We start from the raw sequence: 19,524 nt of genomic DNA, 5'->3' as shown, positions 1-19,524 counted from the left end.
CTCTCGTATTGGATGAATTATTATTAAATCAAATATTTAAATTTGTACATTCAAATATAATAAAACACTTAAATCAAAACCCTATAAATATTACAAGTTTCAAAACTTGCTTCGGGGCACTTTAGAACCCCTAAAACGACGATCCAAACGTTTAGGTGGACTTGATGTAATGAGCCGACATTATTGTGCGCAAAAAAAAATATTAAGTTTTATATAAAATATTAATATTTTGGGATTTTAAAACATGACTAATCTTTGCCCAAAGTATGAAAAAAAAGTGATTGGAAAGGTAACGCAAAAAAAAAAAAAACTACACCATTAACGCACAAAACTTGTGCGTGTTCTTTTTTTGATGCCCCCCCATTCAGGCACAAAATTGGATACCCCATTCACGCACAAAATTTGTGCGTGAAAGGCCAAAACTGCATTTTTGAAGTTTGGTCCTTTCACGCGTGAATTTCGTGCGTGAATACTACTTATGTTTTTTTTATTTTTTATACTAGTTTGGTTTAACTTTTTTTTTTTAATGCTATTTAAGTCGTGAATTCTATAAAATAGATATATCATTTCAAAGACAACACATTGGGAGATGGAAAACGAAATAAAGCGGGTACCGAACATTGACTTAAAAATCCAACCCAAGAAAGTAGAAGGAAAGTGGGTATTTGTACTTGCATGGCAACTGAAAAGGAGATATAGTTTCACAGCTGTATATTTAAGGGACCATAAACTGAAACAACTGTTGGAAATATGAAAATGCAGACATAATTTCACAACATATTATAAGCCTCTCTGCATCAAAAGAATATTACAGTATTTCATGGGAACTCAGTTTTTTCTTGCTCTTTTTTTCTTGTTCTTTTACTCTTTTTTAGCTAAGCAGATCCAAGTAAGCTCCAATTTGGAACACAAAGCTTTACTGGATCTCAGATCATCTTTGGGTATCAAAGCAAAAAACTGGCCAAGAAAATCAGACCATTGCACCAATTGGACTGGAATTCACTGCAACAATGGCAAAGTTGTGGCTATAAAGTTAACTGAACTAAGAAGAAGTCACCAAGGGAGTCTATTTCCAAAATTTTCTGTTGATTCTTTAGCCAATTTTACTCACTTGACATCTTTTAACTCATCAGGTTTCTTTCTCCCAGGGCCAATTCCTGATTGGTTTGGCCAAAAATTAACTCAGCTCAAAGAACTTGATCTTAGTTCAAGTTCAATTCTTGGTTCACTTCCACCATCACTTGGAAGTTTGAGTAGTCTTAATTTTCTCTCTTTATCTAATAATTTCATCACAGGTACTATTCCTATAGAACTTGGACAGTTGAGTTCTTTAAGGGCTCTTGATCTTTCTGGTAATTCACTCACAGGTTCAATTCCAAGTACTTATTCAGATATTAAGAATCTCAGTATTCTTAATTTGTCTTCAAATTTCTTGTCTGGTCCAATCCCTGTTGAATTTGGTTCACTTAATAGACTTAAGTTCCTCAACTTGTCAAATAACAGTTTGAGTTCTTATATTCCTTCTGAAATTTCAAATCTTTCTCAATTGGTAGAACTTGATCTTGGTTACAATTACTTGTCAGGGTCATTGCCTAAGGATTTATCAAGATTGAGAAATTTGAGGAAATTTTTTATTGGAAATAATGAGCTAGAGGGTACATTGCCTAGTATTTTGTTTTCAAATGTTTCTATGTTGGAGTATATAAATCTCAGTTGGAATCGATTCAAAGGCGAAATTCCTAATGTTTTATGGTCATTATCTCATTTGAAGATTCTTGATATTTCAGGGAACAACTTCACTGGGATGATTTCAAAATTTTCATATTTTAGTACCAATGATGCTTCATATAACCTTTCGAATAATCTGTTCTTTGGAAATGTGAATTTTGATGTTCGGAGTTTTCAATCGATTGATCTGTCCAACAACTATTTTCAAGGACTAGCACCCAATAAATCTGGTATCCGAGTTGTGAGTAATTGCTTTAGGGGGTCATTGAATCAGAAAAGTTCAGAAGATTGTGGTAAATTTTATGCTGATAGGGGTCTTATTTTTGTCGATGGCATAAGTGAAACTTCAGTACAAAGATCCTCAAAGGGTGGGCATAGACGTTTGCTTATAATGGTTGGAGTTTTTGGTGGAGTTGGGGTACTTATGCTTTTGGCATTAGCCATTTTATTGTTTTTGAAGATATGCTACAGAGGAAATTCAAATGAAAGAGGCACATCGAACGTTAGTCCTGTTGTGGAAGGAGGAAATAATCCGGCACCAGCAGGAAAGTTCTCTAGTGATATATCTGGTTCGATCGAATCATTTACTTATGAGCAGATACTCCAAGCCACAAGCAACTTCAATGAAACAAACCTTATCAAGAATGGTCACACTGGAGACATTTTTCGAGGAATATTGGAAGGCGGTGTCACCGTAGTTATCAAGAAAGTTAATGTTGAAAACGAAACATACAAGTTGGAGTTGGATTTGTTAAACTTTACAACACACCATAGGTTGGTCCCTTTTTTGGGCCATTGCTTAGATCATGAGAGTGAGAAATTCTTGGTCTATAAACATATGCCAAATGGAGATTTGTTCGCTTTGTTGTCCCGAGATACGGATTTAGAAGACGAAGAAAATCGACAGTCTTTGGATTGGATAACAAGATTAAAAATTGCAATAGGAGCTGCAGAAGGTTTAGTTTATTTGCACCATGAGTGTAATCCTCCCCTTGTTCATAGGTATCTGTTTCTTTCACTTTCTTGCATTCTCGTTTTATACTCTATTTTTAGCTGTAACAGTACCATTCTTAAGTTGAGTTATTGTAAAGTTCTACACCAAGCTAATTATATTCTGCATTTTCTGGTTTTTGAAGAGATGTTCAAGCTAGCAGTATCCTTCTTGACGATAAATTTGAAGTAAGGCTGGGAAGTTTGAGCGACGTGTGTGTACAGGAAGGTGATAATCACAATATGATCACAAAGTTTTTTCGCATGCCAAAGTAAGTACTTAAATATATGTCAAGTTCGCGTTGCCTTTCCTTCCATTTCTACTTTTAGCATTTCCTTTTAGCAATTAACATGTTCAACTAATAAATGTTCAGTAGTTCCAATTCCAGATGTGTTAGATATGTAATAGCCTTAAATTTTACTTTAGTTACTTTTACGTGTGTACATTCCACAGATTCTGTATACTTCTTCTGCATATTGCTTTTTGTTCAATGTTCTAAGATATCTTATTTTTCTACTTGACAATAAACAGGAATTCTGTTGGAGAACCTGATGGTATGTAGTATTCTTTTCGTAAAAAAGCGTAGTTGAGACTTTAATCATTATTTCAATTTTTCATGCTTTCCTTGTACATGAACAGGATCTTCATTTACAAGTTGCACTTATGATGTATACTGTTTCGGGAAGGTCTTACTTGAGCTTGTAACTGGTAACGTTGGCATAAGCCACCCGGACGAGTTGGACAAATTTCTTCCATTCATCACTATGCGCGAGAAAGAACTAGTGGCCAAGATCATCGACCCATCTCTAATTCTAGACGACGACTTAATTGAAGAGATGTGGGCTGTAGCACTAGTAGCCAAAGCATGTCTTCATCCGAGGCCTTCTAGACGTCCTGAAATGAGACGGGTACTAAAAGCTCTTGAGAACCCTTTCAAGGTTGTTAGAGAAGGAAGTTTTAATTCTAGGAGGCTAAGAACAACTTCATCGAGGCGATCTTGGGGTGCTGCTTTTCTTGGTAGTTGGCATTATAGCTCACAGGATAGTACTAATGCTAGTGGTCAAACAAGCAAAGAGGTCGGCATGAACCTAAAACAGCCAGGAAGAGTAGGATCTCATTCTCATAGCAGCGGGATTGAACATTCATCATCGTGTAAGAGATCGTCCAGTGAGATTTTCCCCGAACCTCAGGAAACGCTAGATATAGAGAGACAAGATACGACCTAGCCGTCCCGAGAGTTTAAACGTATCTTATCATGTGCATTGGTTTTGTAAGTATCAGGGGTTTGATTTTTTGTTAGATGAGCGGTAGGTGCTATGATCGTCCTGAAGACATGGGGTCACACGCTATACACAAGTTATGCGGTTGGTAAACTCTTTTCTTCGGCGACGGACTATCAAGTCGATCAGTATTTTTGAATATGTTGTTACATCATGTACATACATGTATTCTGCTTTCCTGTTTTTATTTTTGTTGGTTACAAATGCTCATGGCTTTGTAAATTTTCAAAAGTTTACTCTGTCTCCCTGATTGTGTGCAACTACAGATGTGATAGATAACAAGCATATAACTGTGTCAAGTGTCTACACTATATAATCTAGATTCATAATTTCATGATATCATATTTTGAGATCGCATGAAAAAGTATGATATAATTGAACAATAGGACCTCAAAACTGATACCGTCTGCTAATCCATTGGTGGCCTAACTAAGTCCAAGAAACTCAATACATGTAAATGCGCGTAAAAGTTACAATGAGCAAAGTCTTTAAAATGCATCTATCTGACTATCCAGTGGTGGAGCTAGGCTTTTCACCAATGAGATTCAAAATATAAAAAAGTAAACGCATGAAGAAGCTAAGAGGATTTAATATCTATTATACAGATGTAACATAAAAATTAATTTTGACCTTATATATACAGTGTAGTTTTCCGACAATCCCTTGTGGCCCTCTAGCTCTGCCCATGCTGGCTAACTGTTGACTTCTTATTTAACAAACAATGGCAGATCCAACAATGAGTTCGCAGGTTTGGTAAAACGCAGTGTTTTGTCATCAAACATATTCATGCGCAAAAACAAGTATATGAAAGTTCTACTTTTGACTCAGAATCCACAACGTCTAAATTCTAAAATTATTATATTCTTCACTAGGCCTAGCATTTATCTGGCGAATACATGCTCAAGTTTGTCTCTTGACTGGTAGCATCAACACCTTCAGATGTGAAGATTTTAACAGCTTATGAGATCCATCAGAGTTCAAGAGAAAAGCAAATGAAAAAGGTCATATTTCATTTAAAAAGTTTCTGAACCAGACATGCCTAAGTTAGGATGACTTGAAATATCATAATAACATTATTATGATTAGTTATAGATGATGCAGAAAACTTAATTTCCAATCATAAAAGACTTTCTCTGTCATAACGAATATTATAATTTATTGAAGAACTTCGAAACATCAGGGGATGTAGCTCAAATGGTAGAGCGCTCGCTTTGCATGCGAGAGGCACGGGGTTCGATCCCCCGCATCTCCATAACTTTTTAAATTTTATTTTGACTGCCTTATCGACAAAAGATTCAGTAGCTGCTTCCCATTTCCAACAAATTCATTCCATGAGTATTATTCTGTATTTTCATCAAGTAAAAACTCCAACATTTCCTCATTCTAGTATTCTACTGTTGTAAAAAGAACACAATCGAGATACAACGATGGATATATGAAATAATGAAAAAGGTACAATTAGGTACAACATGTTAATCATTAAGGCTTAAATATTGCTTTCTAACAAATCCATTCGACATGTATTTTTCATCTAGTAACGCGGGCACAATCTGTGAGGACGGTCTGAATTATACTCATATCAACCGTGAAATAACATCAAGGAACACAATTATACGAGGACTGATGTTGGCTTGCATTTATTGGAGAAGTAATCCTCGAAATGAATTGACCAACATTAAGTATTGTATTGTTATCAACTAATTAAAGAGGATTGGCATGATCAAGATCATCAAAGTATCATAATAATCTACAGAACCTAGTACATTTAGGAAACACCTGGAGAACCTCAAAAGGCAACTGATTTTCTACCAATAAAAGGTCGCGACGCACCACATCTCTATCATGTTCTTCATATCCAACCTCCTCGTCCGGCAAGATGAGAGACAAAGACTGAAGGGCTAAACGTGAGTTTGCTTACCCTCAGAATTTATATTTATAATGCAAGTTACAACATATGTGTAGATAAGGATAATATAGAATAACCTCAAATAGAATCCTACTACAACTAAGACACATAAGGATAAACTCTAACATCCTCCCTCAATCTGAACGGGAAGAATGAATGTGAAGATTGGCACTTTAACTCACGAAAACGTGTTGATGCCAATACTTTGGTGAACAAATCAGCAAGTTGCTCAGATGTATGGACATGCGAAACCACTAAGTCACCATGGCTGATCTTTTCACGAACAAAATGATAATCCAAAGCAATATGTTTGGAACGGGAGTGAAAAACTGGATTGTGAGCTAGATGAATGGCTCCAATATTGTCACATTTGGCAGATACCGGAGAAGTAAGAAAAACACCAAGATCACGAAGAATATATTGGAGCCAAGTAGCTTCAGCAGTGGCAACAGCAAGAGCTCGATACTCTGCTTCAGTACTTGAGCGCGCAACAGTAGGTTGTCTCTTAGCGGACCAAGAGATAAGATTGGAGCCAAGAAAAATACAAAAGTCAGTTGTGGATCGTCTAGTGGCTGAACAACCAGCCCAATCAGAGTCGGAGAAAACAGTAAGGGACAAGGAAGAATTTTTATACAACTGTAAGCCCCAATCAATTGTGCCAGCGAGATACCGAAAATGCGTTTAACTGCCTGAAGATGCAATTGTCGCGGCTGGTGAAGAAACTGAGAAGCAAGATTGACAGCAAATTGAATACCCGGCCTAGTAAAGCACAAATATTGTAGACTCCCAACCATTTGACGATAAATAGAAGGATCGTCAAGCAAAGGAGAAGAAGTAGAATTCCAATCGAACTTACTGTGAAGTGGAGTTAGCACAGGTTTACACTTCTCCAATTTGAAGCGATGAAGAAGCGAAGTAATATAACGCTGCTGCAGTAAGAGAAGTCCCGAAGAATTGTATTTTAATTCAATGCCAAGGAAGTATTGAAGTTGTCCCAAGTCCTTCATTGAGAATTCTGAACTCATTGAAGAAATGAATTGTGATACTAAGGACTTTGAAGAGCCAAAAATAGATATATCATCCACATAAATTAAAAGAATAATGCAATCAGCTCCCGAGTGAAAAATGAACATGCTGTTATCCGAAACACATTGCTTAAAGCCTAGATCAAGAAGGAATCTAGCAAGACGATGGAACCAAGCCCTCGGAGATTGTTTAAGACCATATAAAGCACGTTGCAACTTGCATACAAAATGGGGATAATCTGGATGTTCAAAGCCCTTAGGTTGACGCATATAAACAGTCTCGGATAACTCACCATGTAAGAATGCATGGACACATCAAGTTGGTGCATAACCCAATTATTATAAAGAGCCAAAGATAGGACCAAACGCACTGTGCTAGGCTTAACGACGGGAGCAAAAGTCTCAAAATAGTCAACCCCGGGCTGCTGCGAAAAACCTTGAGCCACTAAACGAGCTTTATATCTTTCAACAGAACCATTTGCACAAAACTTAATCCAAAACACCCATTTGTTGCCAATAATATTTGCATTTGGAGGAGGCGGAACCAAGGTCCAAGTTTTATTTTGGACAAGAGCATCAAATTCATAACTCATTGCTTGCATCCAACGAGGGTCTTTAGAAGCTTGAGAAAAAGAAGTAGGTTCGGATAAAATGGGACATGTAGAAGTTGTTAAAGAAGGAAGGACGCGTGGCTTGAGCGAACCTGTTTTAGAACGAGTAATCATATGATGAGTTTGAGATTGTACAGTAGGTGATTGAGAGGGAGATATTTGAAGATTATTGGATGGAGAAAGGGCCTGCGTCGAAAAGGCAGGAGATGAAATATCTCGTTCAAAAGAAGCGACAGAGGAGGTTACAGGTCGGTGAGTGGGAGTAACCTGATCCGAAAGGGATGCCGAGTTGGAAGAAGAAACATTACCAGTTGACGGAGGAGAATTGGTAGAAATGTTCTCCTGATGTAGAGGAGTCTGAAGACTTCTATTTGAAAGAGGAAGCTGTGGAATAAATGGAGTTTGAATACTCCTATTTGGAATGCGATCCTTAGAGCTATTCCCTGTTGAAGTTCCTCCTAAACGGGTGATATGGACTGGAGAAGTAAAAGGCTTAGAATAATAAAAAACAGTTGGGGATGAGATAGGTTTGGATGAAGAAGTTGGCGGAACAGTAGGAAACATACTCTGAAACGGGAAGGAGTTCTCAACAAAATGAACATGCCGAGAAATAAGAATTCTATTTGAGCAAGGATCCAAACATTTGAATCCTTTATGTTTATCTGATGAACCAAGAAACAAACATGGTTTTGATCGAGGGTGGAACTTAGACTGATTAAATGCCACAAAGGGATAACATAGACATCCAAACACACGAATTAAATTGTAATCAGGCACATGACCATAAAGTAGTTCGAATGGAGATTTATAATGCAACACTGGAAGAGGAGTTACGTTAATAGGAAAGACGGCATATAAACAAACATCAGCCCAAAATTGAAAAGGCATAGATGCTTGAAAAATAAGACAGCGAAGGACATTAGCGATGTGTCTATGTTTTCTCTCAGCTCTACCATTTTGAGCAGAGGTGTGAGGACAAGAAAATCGATGGACGATGCCATTTTGCAGAAAGAAGGATTTAAAATTCTGGTTAACATATTCTTCCCCCCCCCATCAGATTGGAAATAAGAAATAGAGGTGCGAAAAATATTTTTAACCATTGCATGAAACTCTTTGAATTTTTCAAAGGATTCAGATTTTTCACGCATTAAATAAATCCAAGAGAATTTAGTGTAATCATCAAGAAATAAAATATAATAACGATAGCCAGAATTTGAGGCAACATGAGCATACCAAACATCGGAATGAACTAAAACAAAAGGAGAATTTGCATTTCTACTGGATAAAGAAAATGGCAATCTAGTTTGTTTGCCTAAATGGAAAACATTACAAGAATTATTGCAAAAGGAAGACGAACTACTAATCAATTTTCTAGAAACTAAAGAACTTAAAGATTGTTGACCAGGATGTCCCAAACGTTGATGCCAAATGGAAGCAGGCACGACATTAGCAAAGAGACCAAAGTTGGAGGAGCCAGGTGATACGACGCGGAGAGGATAAAGAGACCCGGTATTTTTACAACGGAGCAATGTTGTGTTGGTCTTCTTGTCCTTAACAAAAAAGTCAGAATCAGTGAATTTAATGAAACAGTTATTATCAGCACATAAACGTTGAATAGAAAGTAGATTTTTGGCAAGGAAAACATATAAAACATTCTTTAAGAAAACAGGTTTAGAGGTTGTAGGAAGAATAGAGGAACTAGTAGATTCAATGGAGAGAAGAGTACCATCACCAACCATGACCTGAGAAGAACCCGAGTATGGAGCATGAGAAGTAAGGGTAGAAGGATTATTAGTCATGTGTGCCGATGCTCCAAAGTCCGGATACCAAACCGTTGGGTGAACCTCCTCCAAATTCATTGCAGCATATGATTGAGGAATATTATTAGGCACAAATGAGTGATTGAACCTGATTTTGCACTCTAAGGCAGTGAGATTATAATGAAAACATATTTGGCACTGTTTAGCTGGAGCAAATGGGGGTCTTCCCAAAATACCATTAGCGGGTGAAGGATGGCAAAAAATATGTTGAAAACTCGACCATTGAGAGTTATTGTATCCTCGGCCCCTACCATATTGACCTTTGTTATTCTTGCCACGACCTCGTCCATGTGAGTGTCCTTTGGCAGGTTGATGTCCTTGAGCAGATGATGCAGTAGAATTAGTTTGCCCTTGAGTTGTCACAAGCAAAGCAAATTGAGGATTGGAGTCTTCTGAAGAAATTGCAGTAATGTGGGCTTCTTCGGTGAGAAGGAGCGGTCGTAATGCAATAAAGAAAGGAAGTGATCCGGTGGCATCTAAGCCAGACACAAAGGTACGATAAGATGAAGGTAGTCCTTGCAAAGCCTGAGTGACTAGATCGTCATCAGTCAAAGGCTTGCCAATTGCCCTTAGAGAGCAAGCAATAGAGTGAAGTTGTTGAAGATAATCCTCCATAGAAAGAGAACCTTTCTTAAAATTCTGAAATTTTGACTTAAGATGAATGGCAGAGGAAGAAACTTGATCCAAATATAGTGATGCTAAGGTGTCCCAAGCTTGTTTAGATGTCTCACAAGCATAGTTCAAAAGTGTGTCAAGAACTGCTGCAGAAAGTGTTGCATTAATCCAACTCAATGCAATAGTAACACACTGAATCCATAATTTATAATCTTCGTGATCTGGCGAGGGACATGGTATTTTTCCCTCTACAATAGACAGAAGGTTGTGACTTTTCAGAACTGTGACAAAAACCTTCTTCCAAGTAAGGTAATTGACATATGTCAATTCAATAGGGACAAATCCTATGATATTAGAAACTGTTGGAGGGGGGACGGGAAGGCCAAGGGAAGATTGATTCACAGTTTATTGAGTCGAAGAGGAGGAGGATTTTTCTGGGGCCATTGAAAAAGAAAGATCGTATATGGCTCTTGATACCAAGATGAAAGACAAAGATTGAAGGGATAAACGTGAGTTTGCTCACCCTCAGGATTTATATTTATAATACAAAGTTACAACATATGTGTAGATAAGGATAATACAGAATAACCTCAAATAGAATCCTACTACGACTAATACACATAAGGATAAACTCTAACACGAAAAAGCCTACGAATTCAAGAATGAAGCAGCCGTTGAGGAACATCATCAAACACCAGTCAGAGTCCAGCATAAATCATAGGCAGAGTGAATAGAGTGAGAGTAACAATTCCGAGCTGTGAGCAACACTTGTTCAAAACTTGTAGTAGACACAAGGGGCTCGTAGTATATGGAATACTCCCACACTAGTGACCGTTTAACTTCTCTTCGGCTTGACGAAGGAGTTTCCTGTGGTGGACCGGACCAATGGAAACCACAAGGGGCTCGTAATACTTGGCATCTTCAGCTATTCGCAGCTACTGTTTGTATTTTCTGCTCCAATATCATTTTAAAGTGCTTAGCTTTTTTCCTTTTTAACAAACACCTACTAGATTCCAAGCTTAGAACACTAGATGCACCATGTTATGTGCAATTTGCAATGGAATAGTAAATAGTATGTGTGGTATCAAAAGTAATATCTGTAGAAATTGGCTATTTGAATGCAGGATGATAGGGATTATGCAGAGTTCTTGTCGGCACCATATACTATTAGAATGTTGCTAAAGTGATTAGCTCTAATTGGAACTCTTAACTGCTTAATTGGAACCATGTGTAATTTTCCTATTCTTAGTTGCTTCATCAGGATGAGAAAATATTTTTTCTACTGTAATGAGCACTCAACTAATTTGTGATCGAAGCATAGTTGATTGAATGATTGATCATTTAGCAAATTAAATATGTGACGTGCTAGCTTATGAATGGTAAGTGTTGGTTAATTCATCTAAATATAGATCAGGGCCGGAGCTAGCTTGAAGGAAAGGGGTTCAGTTGAATCCCTTTCGTTGAAAATTTATACTGTGTTAATAGGGTAAAAACTAGTTTTCCGTAGTTTTATATAAGTTGTTGAATCCCCTAGAAATAAGGGAAAGTTATAGTAAAGTGGAAAAGGGGGTTAAAATTTTGTTTTAGGTCATAGATTCAAAATACAACCGTGATATTTTTTTAATCCTCTTGTATAAATTCCCGACTCCGTGACTGCTAGAGATTTGAAGAAGAAAATATAGTACGAAACATAGCTTGAGTGACACTCACTAATTCAAATTGTATTTCTAGTGCCATGAAAGGCACCAACAAATAATGAGTCCTACTTCTAATCTTTTAGTAACATGATTCAAGGAATAGTTTGAATAGGTGGTGCCCCAGAAGCATGAAGAAAATATAACCTACAACACGGCGTTCCATCATCGGGATGAGTTTGTAGCGACCGTGGCAAGCTCCTCAACTTGTCGAAGAAGTTTAACGGATCATGCAACAGCCCGAAATGGGCGTCAGGATCGCCGATTTGGGAAAGTTTAACTTGAGAAAATCCAAGTGACTGCAACAGCTGATCAGGCCAATCACTATAGAAATGGAAAATGGAGCTGCACATTTTGGTTGATTGCTTGTTCATGAAATCTGCTAAAAGTACTGTATGAGCAGAGGCTGTGTTTTTAGCAATAACATTGAGTACTTCCATTGCATGACAATGTGATAGATAGTAGAGGATTCCTTCTAATACCCAAACTGTATTTTTCTTTAAGTCTAAACTTGATACTTTAAGCTTTTCAATCCAATTTTTTTCTCTTAAATCAGCCGCTACTCTATTTAGTGATTTTGCTGTCATCATTGGGTGCTTTTGTTCATTTGTTGCTTCCTTAAGGACAGTAGTTTTCATCTGCAATACCTCTGGGAAATCAACCTCAAAAATGTCACTTTCTTTCAAGCAACTCAAGCGGTACGCCCTCGTATCCATACCTGCAGATGAGGAAATTGATATCATCGATCTATTCTCCATTGTCCCCACAAAACGGATTTAAATAACTTGCAGAGGTAGCAGCAGGAACAGATAATAGAAAAGAGCACATCGGTGCACTAAGCTTCCGCTATGTGTGGAGTTCTAAGAAAGGCCGGACTACACAGTGGCGGACCCACGTATAACTTTTGGGTGCTCCAGCACTCATTAAACTCAGTCACGGAGTGTATAGCTGTATAGAAAATATAAAGGAAACAAATATAAATAGTTAATAGAGCACCCCCGAACTTAAAATTTCTAGGCCCAGCACTCCCGAACTCAAAATTCTGGGTCCGCCACTGGGACTATATTGGGTCTAATGCATGCAGTCTTATCTTGCAGCGGGGAGATAGTGCAAGATATTAGTTTGATACATCTCCTACTTTACCATATTGGAACAAAACTGATCTAAATAGGGTAGTGATATGGAAGATTCACTTTATGAAAATGGACCTTAAACCTAACTCAACCCCGAAACTAATTGATGAGGTAAGAATTATCCATGTGGACAGATGTACTATTAAAACTACGGGTTCAGCAGAATAGCTTTGGCTCAGACTTAAGTATGCGTTAAGTAATCTATTAAACAAGTACAAATTTTAAATTCCGACCCAGTAACTCAAGTGACTAGCGGGTTTAGTAGCATCTTGAATCTAAAAAGTTTAAATCTTGACTTCGGCAGGTGCTTTTTGAAACCTTATAAAGAGACAACAACTCATTCTCTGAATAAATGTGGAACAAGCACTCCTTTAAGCCCAAAACAGGACACCTTGTGGACGTAGAAATAGTGTTCACTGACAACTTTTCAGCTCTGTCTTTGAAAAATTATTACTGTAGTGGAGTTTCAAATTCCACGGGTGTAACTCTATGACAATTCAATAAATTTGAAACTTCACAATAGTGGTTTTTTTCTTCCAATTACAACGGTTAAAAAGTACTCCCTCCGTCCCATAATAATTATCACCTTAGCCAAAAACACGCTTATTAAGAAACTAATAATGTAATGTGAAGTTTACTAAATTACCCCTATATAACAAAAATAAATTACTTTTCCCTCTTGATTAGAGCATGCACAAGTAGTAATCTTTTTGACATTAGGAATCCAACAATACCAAGTTACTATGTGTCTTTTCCAATCATCATTTAGATGTTACTTTAACTTGTCATTTTTGTCTAAGGATAGAGTTGGAAAAAACTAGCCAATTTAGGTCTTGATTTCCTAAGATGACACTTATAAAAAAGGGCAGCCCGGTGCACTAAGCTCTAGCTATGCGCGGGGTCCGGGGAAGGGCCGGACCACAAGGGTCTATTGTACGCAGCCTTACCTTGCATTTCTGCAAGAGGCTGTTTTCATGGCTCAAACCTGTGACCTCCTGGTCATATGACAACAACTTTACCAGTTACGACACTTATAGTGGGATAATTTTTTTGGCTAAGGTGACAGTTATTATGGGATGGAGGGAGTAGTTATTAAAGAATTTTACTAGTCTCTTGCTGCCTAAAACTCAGTCAAGAGAGCGCTGCTTATAGTTTGATTCTTTGTACCCGTAGAATGCTATGCGTCCTAGTGTGAACAACGTAACGTGAAGGCCCAACAAATAAACCAAGAACTAGAATGGTTGAGATTTCCGATACTAAGTTAGGAAAATATAGTTCTGAGTCTAATTTAATTCGATCTCAGAAACAAGTTCACGAAGCGAAAATTGCCCAAAAACATATAAAGATCAATAGACTATCCACTGAGACAATGTACCAACACTTAAACAACAGTTAATTTAAGTTATTATTTTTGGTCACCTACCTGCTCCAAGAAATACAACTTGTGTTGCTCCACCACCATCATCAAAGGAACTAAGAGCTTTCTCAAGTTGTTGATCAAACCATAATGTTCTAACTGCAATCATAACACCAGAAACTTCTCTTGCATTATTAACGCAATCCCTCTTTATTTTTTCGTACAAACTTTTCAAGTAAGCCTCCCCTGCTAGTAACTCTGCTAATGGATCATTTATCACATGCCTCCACAGTGCCCTTCCTGCTGCAACCTGGCACGCTGATCGTCTCAACGTATCCCATTCATGTTCGATTGATAAATGGAGTTGTCGTATATTTTCGGTATACAATGAATCGGGTAGTATAAGTTGATCTGGCCATGGCTGCACTACACCATTTTCTTGATTAGACATTTTTTTTTTTAATGCTAGTAGAAGATAGAGATATATGAACAATGAGATATATATAAAGCAGTGTGAGGGTGGTGGTTTTTTTGTATTTTAGAATAGGGATAAGGAAAGAGAGCCACACAGAACCAATGTCTGAGAAAAAAAAGAACACAAATATCGTGTCCAGCTTATTTGCTTTACGTAAAGAAAGGGAATGAATGAGGCCACGACTTCCATCAATTCCTATTTCTTGGCCTATTACTCCCCCACCTCTGAAGATATTGTATTCGAATTCATACCTAAAATTGTTTAACTTTATACTTGTATTGCGAGTTATGTCACATAAAATGGAAGAGTAAGGATTTTTTGGTGGAGAAATTAACAAGGGGGGAAAAAAATGTTACTTACTTATTTATGAGTAAATATAATTATGGCTAGTGGTGCAATGGAATGTCCTAAGAAACAATTTCAAAGGTATGCAAGTTTTTCTAGGATTAAATAAGTCTTCCTCTATCAGAGGGAACAAGAATAACAAAATTTAGATAACAAATCCAATAAGTTATGAAAGATATTAGATATATCGGAGTGATGGTTAGGCTAATTCTTGGTATTTCAAATGATGAAATCATAATGACATATTTATACATATGGGAGATGACCTCACTTTTTGAGGACATGATACGTGTTAGGTTACTTGTTAATTGTCACTGGATATCATATTTGGTTTCACCTTTGATATACTTGTCAAAAATAGTTTGTAAGTGATCAACCAGGATAGCTAGATTGAATATAGCATGAAGTGATCATACCGATCCGTCATAATTTGCATGCCACGGTTATTGGCGTCTCTTTACTATCTCTATCGTTCAACTTAAGGTTATTTTAGTCCGGAATTTTTTCATTAAACTAAAAAATGACATTTCTGTACAAATGTGAAAACTAGCTATCTTATGCAAATCACCCTTACCATTAGCAGAGAAGGCCAAGAGATCGAATGGTCCAAGCATTTCCTAACTCAAGTGCGTACTCATTTGTTTCCATTAGCTGTCTGCTTCAAAACTACTTTCATGTGCCTGCAAAATGAATATATTTGTGAGAACTAATACTGGAGATATTTGCTTGGTTGATTTTAAATTAATCGATGCAAAGTGTCTGTGTACCTATTACCTGTGGTGCAAAATTAACGTAAATATGTATATGTGCGTGTATTATTCAAGTTCATATATTAGGTCACCAAATCAAAAGAATGGATGTGACGGCACTAGCCATATAAATCTACATTAGCAAATGATTTTGATGTTGATAAGATTTTGGGAACGTGGTGTACTTACTTCGTGACTACATGCGAAAGTTTGAGAGGAAGGTAATTAAGGTTAATATTTGATATGCTTTTCCTCATTGAAGCTGGTCCCCAAGATCGTTTCACATGATCAATTGTGGCACTGTCAGTCGTAGAGTTAAAAGTTTATGGATTCTGAAGTTGCCACTAAATTTATAGCCTATTTGATTAATTGGATTCACAATTAAACAATTGTGTATATATAAGAGGAAAGGTGTCAATATATCCCTCAACTTTGCGATTTAGAACAGATATATCATTCGCTAAAAAAGTGGTGCATATATACCCCTGTTGTTACACAAATGGTGTAAATATACCCTTTTCGTTGACTGAATTTAAAACAAAGATTTAGCTTATGTTTTAATTGAAAAAATAAGTCTACCAATTTATGTTTTAGTGGACCTAATTTTTTAAAGTCACTTGGTGGTCGGGTCTGGGTCATTAAAAAAAAAAGGTAGACTTATTTCTTTTAAGGCTACAGAGATATTTTTTTTAAAGGGAAAATAACATAGACTACCAACTTAAGACTCTTTATCACAAAATATAACGATACTTTTCCTTATTTACGGAACATAACGACAATTTACGAAACATGACGGATTTGGGCTTTAGTACTGTACCACGTTTTGGGCTTTAGTACCGCACCACGATTTTGAGCGATTTTGGGCTTTGGCATTTCATCTTAGCCCAACTGCGAATGCTTCTCTTCCTCCTCTGCAATATTCCCTCTCTACTCTTAACCCACCATCTCATACAATTTTTTTTCTCTCTCTCTACTGTGTTTGCAATGTACATGTAAAGTGTGTGATTCTCCATTCCATTTTTCCTCTGTTTCGTTCCATTTCACCATGAGTAAAGGTAATCTAGGGTTTACAATTCCTTTAGTTTTGATCATATATTGTTGTGGTACTTCAATTATATTTTCAATCATATATTGTTGTGTTAGTTTCGAATATCTATTGATGTGTTTCTATCTTCATTTCAATCAATTTCATCTTGTTCAGTCAATTTGGATGGTTTATTTAGGGTTTCTACTTTGTATTTCCAGTTTTTTTGTGTGCGCATGTGTGTGATTCTCCATTCCATTTTCCTCTATTTCGTTCCATTTCATGATTAGTAAAGGTAATCTAGGGTTCACAATTCCTTTAGTTTCGATCATATATTGTTGTGTTAATTTCAATCATATAGTTTCAATCATCTATTGCTGTGTTAGTTTCGAATATATATTGATGTGTTTCTATCTTCATTTCAATCAATTTCATCTTGTTCAGTCAATTTGAACGGTTTATTTAGGGTTTCTACTTCGTATTTTCCAGGTGTTTTGTGTGCGCATCATTCTGTACCAACTTAAATTGTTGTGATTCCGGTCCCTTTTTTTGTGAAAATGAGTAAAAACAATTCGATAAATTCTCCTATGCGCAAAAGCCCTAGATTTTTGGGGCCCCCAACAAGCCCGAAAGTAGGGCCAATTCCAAACTTCAATTTACTCACTCAAACCCCGGTAAAAAAAGGAGGAAGGGAAAAGCAAGATTCTGATGATGAAGGATTGTTTGTTCAAAATGAAGTTAGGACGAAAGTTCTAAACGATCCATGTAATGTTGGTCCCACTATTGTTGAAATCAAATCAACCCCCCGGAATGATTCCAAAAGGAAGCGAAAAGAAACGTCAACTAGTAAGTCAAAAAAAGTCACTGACGACTCTGATTTCGAAGAAGAAACTGAGCATCCTGAAGCCAAAAAAAGTAAGGTTGAGAAAGGTGGTGCAGTAAAGAAGAAGAAAGTCGAGAAAGGTGAAACAGTAAAGAAGACGAAAGTCGAGAAAGGTGAAACATCAAAGAGGAAGAAAGTCGAGAAATGCGAAACATCAAAGAGGAAGAAAGTCAAGAAAGGTGAAACATCAAAGAGGAAGAAAAACAACCCGACAAAGAAGGTATAAAAAAGCATTTACACTTTAGTCTTTGAATATTTGGTTACTTGCATGTGTATGATTTGTGGTATAAAAAGGGTTTGATTGGTCTTTTTATATGCTTTTTTGAGTTCCGGAGGTGTATGGAATATGTATGTAAAGTGGTCTGACTGTATGATTTCTCTTAAACAATTGTGTATAACTTTATTTCTGAATTGGTAGTGTATGAAAAATGTAAGGAAAGTGTTCTGAGTTGGTTTTTCAGTATTGAAAAGAAGTGGCTAATGTCTAATTATTTGTTTTAGATTTAATTAAATTGGTGTATGATAAGTGTCTTTTTGTGGTCTTTCATTGACCGTTGGGCCTCATGATCAGCAATTCCCTTTTTGTGTTCTCTGTTCCTAAGTTATCAATTTATCTAGAGAACAAACACTGAATTCTAGATTTGGTGGTGTATGAAATATGTATGAAAAGTGGGCTGACTGTAAGATTTTTGAGTAACATGTTTAGTTATAAAGTTGTAATGCATTTTTGTGGATATAATGTGTCTAGATATGTCATTGGATTCTTGAGTTTGGTGTATAAAATATGTATGGACTTTGGTATATCTCATATTTAGATGATTTGACTCGCTTTATAGTTATGTATGCTTTCATTTTTGTAACTATCTCTTATTTAATATATTCAGACACAGACTCATTGGTGTTCTTACACCAACGTGGAAGCCGCACTTGAAGTTAAGGACCGCCTTAACGACGCGCAATTGAAGCTGTTTAGGGAGTCCCCTTTTGGGTTATTTCTGGATTTGCCAAAGCTGAATGTTCAGCCACAGCTAATTCGATGCCTGATGTATGCTGAGACAGAGCATGATAGGGATGATATGTTTATCATCAATTTGAATGGGAAAGAGCTTCATTTCGGCATTAGAGAGTTTGCCATTGTGACTGGTTTAAAATGTGGCATGGACAGCGAATTTGTCTCGGACCCCGATTCCCCCAACAGACTGATGGATATGTACTTTAACGGACTAACCAAAGTGCCGAAAAATGATTTGATTGAGCTTTTTCATCACAAAAAAAAAAAAAAAAGGAAATTGGGGATGCCGATGCTTTTAAGATAGCAATACTTTATTTTATCAACACATTCTTATTCTCAACTGAGAGTAATAGAGCATTTGTTCCCAAGTTACACTTTGACTTGGTTGAAAGCGGAGAATATATGAATTATCCATGGGGAAATGATTGCTTCAAAACGCTGTTGTCTTCAATCGGTCACAAGTTGGCGAATGATCCAACCTACTATAGGTTTGAGGGTTTTCCCCTGGCCATTCAAGTATGGTTTTATGAATGCTGCTCGAAGGTAGATCCTACGGTTGCGACCCGTATTGGAAACCACTTCCCTCGTATTTTTAATTGGCGAACAACTTCGCAAAGAGTCTACTTTGCCCATCTGAAGAAGGGGATGTTCAAAAAGTACAGCAATTAGGTAACAATACAAGCTAACTGATTGTCATACATTAATCATACACATTTCATTCATTCTTTTTTTTATACATGCTAACTGGTCAGCTTATACATTTTTTAAAATGTTGGTAGCTGGTTTTTACCAACATTCTCCCAACAGATGAGGAGAAGGTAGCTATCAACTTTATGGAGTTTCCAGAAGAGACAGCGGTTAAAGATGTGTTAGAAC

At 36.9% G+C, this 19,524-nt stretch overlaps 2 protein-coding genes and 1 non-coding gene across 3 annotated transcripts; 2 read left to right on the top strand and 1 right to left on the bottom strand.

Annotated features, from left to right (window-relative positions):
- Positions 1–709: 709 nt before the first annotated feature.
- Positions 710–4,242, top strand: LOC132604135 (probable LRR receptor-like serine/threonine-protein kinase At2g16250). The gene is made up of 4 exons (XM_060317489.1): positions 710–2,730; positions 2,865–2,990; positions 3,251–3,273; positions 3,359–4,242. Exons 1-4 carry the CDS (start codon positions 821–823, stop codon positions 3,943–3,945), a joined length of 2,646 nt encoding a protein of 881 aa, XP_060173472.1. The 5' UTR covers positions 710–820; the 3' UTR covers positions 3,946–4,242.
- A 936-nt stretch (positions 4,243–5,178) lies between these two features.
- TRNAA-UGC (transfer RNA alanine (anticodon UGC)) lies at positions 5,179–5,251 on the top strand. Its single transcript has one exon. It is a non-coding gene; the product is annotated as a tRNA-Ala (tRNA).
- Positions 5,252–11,529: 6,278 nt separating this feature from the next.
- On the bottom strand, positions 11,530–14,739 carry LOC132604134 (uncharacterized). The gene is made up of 2 exons (XM_060317487.1): positions 14,227–14,739; positions 11,530–12,388 (listed from the first exon to the last, which is right to left on the bottom strand). Exons 1-2 carry the CDS (start codon positions 14,609–14,611, stop codon positions 11,766–11,768), a joined length of 1,008 nt encoding a protein of 335 aa, XP_060173470.1. The 5' UTR covers positions 14,612–14,739; the 3' UTR covers positions 11,530–11,765.
- Positions 14,740–19,524: the final 4,785 nt, after the last annotated feature.

Source organism: Lycium barbarum, chromosome 7 (genome assembly GCF_019175385.1).
Source record: "Lycium barbarum isolate Lr01 chromosome 7, ASM1917538v2, whole genome shotgun sequence".
Taxonomy (NCBI): domain Eukaryota; kingdom Viridiplantae; phylum Streptophyta; class Magnoliopsida; order Solanales; family Solanaceae; genus Lycium; species Lycium barbarum.
The sequence above is the reverse complement of the archived record's forward strand: the minus strand, read 5'-3'. Positions and strand labels throughout refer to the sequence as shown.